This window comes from Anthonomus grandis, chromosome 17, assembly GCF_022605725.1.
Source record: "Anthonomus grandis grandis chromosome 17, icAntGran1.3, whole genome shotgun sequence".
Taxonomy (NCBI): domain Eukaryota; kingdom Metazoa; phylum Arthropoda; class Insecta; order Coleoptera; family Curculionidae; genus Anthonomus; species Anthonomus grandis.
This window is the reverse complement of record NC_065562.1, coordinates 2660303-2665788: the sequence shown is the minus strand read 5'-3', so window position 1 is coordinate 2665788 and position 5486 is coordinate 2660303. Positions and strand designations below refer to the sequence as shown.

At 32.1% G+C, this 5486-nt stretch overlaps 1 protein-coding gene across 1 annotated transcript; it reads left to right on the top strand.

Annotated features, from left to right (window-relative positions):
- The first annotated feature begins 4009 nt into the window (after positions 1-4009).
- LOC126746577 (uncharacterized) lies at positions 4010-4848 on the top strand. Its single transcript, XM_050454882.1, has 3 exons — positions 4010-4064; positions 4131-4609; positions 4660-4848. The coding sequence occupies exons 1-3, from the start codon at positions 4025-4027 to the stop codon at positions 4846-4848; spliced, it is 708 nt and encodes a 235-aa protein (XP_050310839.1). The 5' UTR covers positions 4010-4024.
- The last annotated feature ends 638 nt before the right edge of the window (positions 4849-5486 follow it).

The following is a 5486-nucleotide window of genomic DNA, read 5'->3' as shown; positions in this document are numbered from 1 at the left end:
TTTTGTTTAAGTAATATTCTTAATTTTAGGCCTGATGAGCGCTGCTCTAACTAGAGCGCGAAACACACTACACATACGTGTAGCCTGTGATTATATGTTATGAGACCATGACTTTGTGTTTTTCTTTGTTTTCGTCTATTAATCATTTTTTGAGTTAGAGTCAATTTTTGAAAGTTTTTTCCTGCCTACTGCAGGAAATCGGAAAGCTGGTACATGTTTAGGGTCCCTTGTCCAGGGTTACAGATGAAGAAGATAAAAGAAACGCCACAGATAAGGAACAGCTTCTGGATGCTTCAGTCTTTGTCAAAAGCTTGGTATCCTTTTGCCTAATTTCTTGTTAAGATGCAATAATAATAATGTATATTTATTTAGCACAAAAGCTACAAAAAAAAAATAATAAAAATTGATAAAGTAATTGCAAACAAAAACATTTAAAGGCATAATAAAGGTATAAGTATGAAAACAAAAAGAAATACATATAAGAAAACAATATTTATTATAAAGCAATTAGAACCAAATTTTTAATTATTCTTTTAAATGATTAAACTTAACAAAACTTTTATTTATCATAGTGTTTAACATGTGTAGAGTATTGCATCAATAGGATAGGATGAAATCATTACTATTTCTAATATAATAGGTGGTCATTAGACTAAAAACAATAAATTTATAGAACCCTAACGGCAGTTTCTTCTAATTAATCCTAAAATTTCTTTATTTCTTCAAGAGTTGAGGTGCCCTATAATAGAGTAAAACTTATTATCCTTCTTTGGCCTATTAAGTGTTTTTTTTTTTTTTTTTTTTTTTAACGAGGTTTAGGAAATCTGCAATCAGACACCCTGGACGTTGGATGGGGGTGATTCCTATCCAACGTCTAGGGTAGTGTGGGGTTGGAGTTGGCCATGCTCCGACCCACTAAAACCCATTCCTCTAGTCAAGTTTTCAAGGTTTAAAGCACACTGGTTACGTAATTAGTCAATATTTTAAGGGGTTTAGGCACATTGTGTATATGCTTAATCAAATTTTTGAGGGAAAGGTGCACTGGCTAAATGCTTTGTCAATATTTCAGTGGTATATAGTATCAATATTTCTGGAAAATTGTACATAAAAATACAGTTGAGCATAATAGAGTCATATATATAATACTTAATAATACTTCTTGGAGGCTTATAATATCTGCTCTTCCTAATTATCTTATGCTAATAAAAAAAGAAATCATCCATTTTAAATTACTAATAATAAAAACAAACATAGAACATAGTAAATCAATTCAATAAAATACACTTAAAAGCACGAAACAAGAAATTAAAACAGATAAAAGTAAGTGGTCAATATTGTATATAAGAAATTAATAAATAGGTTATTGGCGCAATTTTGGACCATTGGATATACCTATATTTAAAGTGATTCTTAATTTGCTTATTAAATTTCTATATTTGCCCTTTTAGAACTTGAATTTTTAATTTAAACCCCTTAGACTGCTTTGATGTGAATTTAGCGAATAAATCCACTTTAAATGATACCCCACTAAGAAGGAAGTTTAACGAATAAACTCCCATAACTGCCAAATTATTGAAACATAACCTCTTAAAAAAGCAAAAGAAGATTCAATATCAGGAGGATCTTTAGGCACCAAGCCCCTTTGTACAGAGCGATTACGGCATGTCCTCCCCTCCCAAGTACTAAAACTCTTGAGTTCTCTTTGGTTCACCAGGATATGATGAATATGCCGGTTCACCCTTAGGTTCGGTAAATTCATGGATCGTATGGTGAATAGTTAGATGTTATGCCACAAAAGATTGACAATGATTTTTTTAATTAAATGTAAATTTAGCGAATAAATTCGTGAAGTATCATCTTGTACCTTTTTATCTCTTTAAAGTTTAAATTTTCAAAACTAATCAAAGTTTTTAACTCCTTTTAAGTGTGAATTTAACGAATAAATCCACTACAAAATGTAGCACTTTACCCCTTAAATTTAATGTTATTAGAATAAACCCATCAAAGAAAGCAACCCTTAAAATCCATTGAAATTAACCCCCTATTTTAAACCGCTGAATTGCAAAATATAGAAATTTAAATTTTATGAAAATGCATAGCTAATCGTCAAAAGAAAACGTTCCTACTATAATGCAAAATGGTCCAAAAAATAGTGGTCGAGAACTATCGATACTATCGATAGTTTTAAATATCGACTACTATCGATAGTTGGCGCTAACTATCGATAGTTTTGTTTGTCGTGTCGTTTGCTAAAATTAGCCAAAAACTCTTTCAAGGACAAATTTAAAATCTTAAGGCTTTGCCATCCAAAAGGTAAAGCCCACTTCATAAGCTCTCGAATTCACCAAAAACAGGAAATCCACCAATAGGAACATTATCCGCAATTCGCAAATCGCGAGCTTATGAACTGGGCTTAAAACATTTAAAAGCGTCGCTGCTCAGACCATAGCCCTCAACTCTATTGTTGATTTGGAAAAGTAGAAGAAAAAGAAGAAGAAGTAGAAAGTGAGAAAATAAATAAATTAAAAAAAGATAATTATTTATGTATATTATTTTACATTAAATTTTGTTCTTGCTCTCTGGTCTTCTGCCTGTTTTTGTGCTTTGCTTTCTGTAATTTATTAGAGTGTCATTGGTTTGGAGTTTGGTGTATTTTATGTGCTACGAATATAAAAGTTAAATTTTAACAACTCTAACAAACAATAGCTAAACCGAAAATAATGGATAAGTTTTTAAACAGAAAAAAAAGAATAGTAAGTATACTTTTTTTGACCTAAATAATAGAGTAATTTAAACATTAATATAATTTATTTTAAGATTTCCCATCTCCATGTACCTCATCATCCCCCAGAACTTCTCGTTCTCGTTCACGTTCACGCTCTCCTACAACAAATGACAAAAATGTGAGCTCTTCTATGTCTGACCAAAAGTTCAAACAAAGGACTCCTGGAAAGGAAAAGTTTCATTTGTTTGGAAGTATTTCAAAAAGTCTGCAGACAAAAAGCTTGCAAAGTGTTTAACATGTGGAAATGAATATAAGACTAGTGGCAATACAAGTAACTTATTGGATCATTTAAAACGTTTTTATCCTATATTAAGTAGGAGTTCAGATATTGACTTGACAGGTGAGTCTGATGGCCTGTCAACTGCTGAAAGTTCTTCGAGCAACACAGGAAGCATATCAAGTTCTTCTATTCGATCCAATAATAGGTCCATAAGCCCTTTTTTCCAAAGAACAGCGCAGTATGATAATGAATCTCAAAGAAAAAAACAATTGGATCAAGCCCTAATTTATATGATTGTGGCTGATTTTCAACCGTTTACAATTGTGAAGGATAAGGGCTTTAAAAAATTACCTAGTACATATACTTTGAGTGAAAAATTACTTAAGCAAGAATATGTAAGAGCATATGAAAAACTTAAAAATACACTTGATACTAGGGAATATGTATCAATCACTTCAGACTCTTGGACTTCAGTGAACATGGAGTCTTATTTGACAGTTACTTGTCATTATATATGTGACTTTGAATTAAAATCAGCCTAAAAAAACAAAGCCTCTACCCAATGGTATAAATCATACTGCTGAAAACTTATCGGATACATTGAATGATATTTTTAAAGAGTGGAATATTGATAAAAAAATTGTGTGTATTGTTACCGACAATGCCGCCAACATGAAAAAGACATGTGAAGTATTAAAGAAACGCCATTTGCCATGTTTTGCGCACACTCTCAACTTAGTTGTGCAGGATTGCTTAGACATTCCTTGTCTTCGGCCCATAATTAAAAAGGTTAAAGATATTGTAACGTTTATAAGAACAAGTCATGTTGCCAATGATACATTCAAAGCAGAACAGAAGGCTGTAGGCTTGGAACCACTTAAATTACTTCAAGAAGTTCCTACCAGGTGGAACAGCACATATCTGATGATTGAGAGAGTTTTAAAAACAAATGACAGTCTCACAAAAGCCTTACTAAAATTAAGTAAGGTAATATCACTATTTTAAGAGAGATTGAAAAAATGTTGAGCAGTTTTAATGAAGTCACTCGAAAAATATCAGGTAGGTCATTTATATTAAATTAGGAGATTAAATATTCCTTAATAACTTTTTTTATTTTTATTTCAGGGAATAAATATGTACCTATATCATTAATAGTTCCATTAAGCACTGGCATACAGCATTTTTTAACCAGCTGCGTGTCAGAGTTGACAACTGAAGAAGGCAAAACATTTTGCAACAATCTTTTAATTTCCACAAAGCAACATTTGTATCCATATGAATCTCGTACAATTACAAAAATTGCCACCATTTTGGACTCGAGGTTTAAAAAGGAAGCATTTCAAAGCCCAGAAAATGCTGCAAATGCATCTTTACTTTTAGAGCAAGAAATGTATGGTTTTCTCAATAAAAATGAAAATGTGCTAACAGATAAAAATGTTGAAAGAAACTCCAATGATGTCAAAAATACATCAATATTTAGTTTTTTCAAAGAAAGGGTCGACAATAAGGTAAAGTCCATTCAAACAGACGTGATAATAACAAAGAGGCAGTATTTGGAAAGAAGTAATGCCCCAGAAGATACAGATTCTTTAACGATTTGGAAGGTAAGTTATTTTAAGATTTAACTTAAATATAATATAAAATGAGATTTTAGTTTTCAGGTCAAGATCTACATCCATTGGGTGAGCTAGCAAAACAGTACTTCTGTATCCCTGCTACATCAGTGGAAAGGACATTTAGTACTGCAGGGCAAATAGTTAGTGATCGCCGTTCCAGATTGAATCCGACAAATGTGAACATGCTAACTTTTCTGCACAAAAATTTGACATTTGATTCGGAATAAAACCAGATGTTTATTGATAATTCTGTTTTTTATTTAGTTTTTACCATCGAGAAAATCATAAATGATTATTTTTTATTATTTTATATTATAATCACCTACCTTTTATTATTTTCTCTATGGTTTTTATTACTATCGAAAGTTATCGAATGTGAAGTACCATGCTATCGATAACTATCGAATATGGGCTCTATCGATAGTTCTCGACCACTACCAAAAAATAAAAGAGCATGCTCTTAAATAAAAAATATATAAAACTGTACATACCTCTAAGTAATACAAACTAAATAACAAGAAATATACAACTACGTTTAAATTTCCCATCCACCTCCGGCGAATGTCACCAGGAAAATGACTTCTCCGAGACCAGACCACCGAGCATGGCCTGCTAAGCACTTTACCCCCTCCTCTTCCTCCCCCTCTCCCCCCCGAAGCGGACACGATTCGACGCTCTCGAACACTCGGTACTTTCAGTTTTACATCTTCGGATATGTTCGTATATCTACGTCATTCCGATACACGTCACTCGGATGATCCTCTTATATTGGTTTAAATTTCAATGGGGGCCTTCAGTTAGGAAAAAAATACCCAAATTTGAATTTTTATACAAAATTTGAAAAATTTTGTGAAAACATTTTCCC

Coding starts and splice junctions, on each gene's coding strand:
- LOC126746577 (XM_050454882.1), top strand. CDS start 4,025: ATGTTGAGCAGTTTTAATGAAGTCACTCGAAAAATATCAG. Junction 4,065..4,130: donor AGTCACTCGAAAAATATCAG/GTAGGTCATTTA, acceptor TTTTTATTTCAG/GGAATAAATATGTACCTATA. Junction 4,610..4,659: donor ATTCTTTAACGATTTGGAAG/GTAAGTTATTTT, acceptor ATGAGATTTTAG/TTTTCAGGTCAAGATCTACA.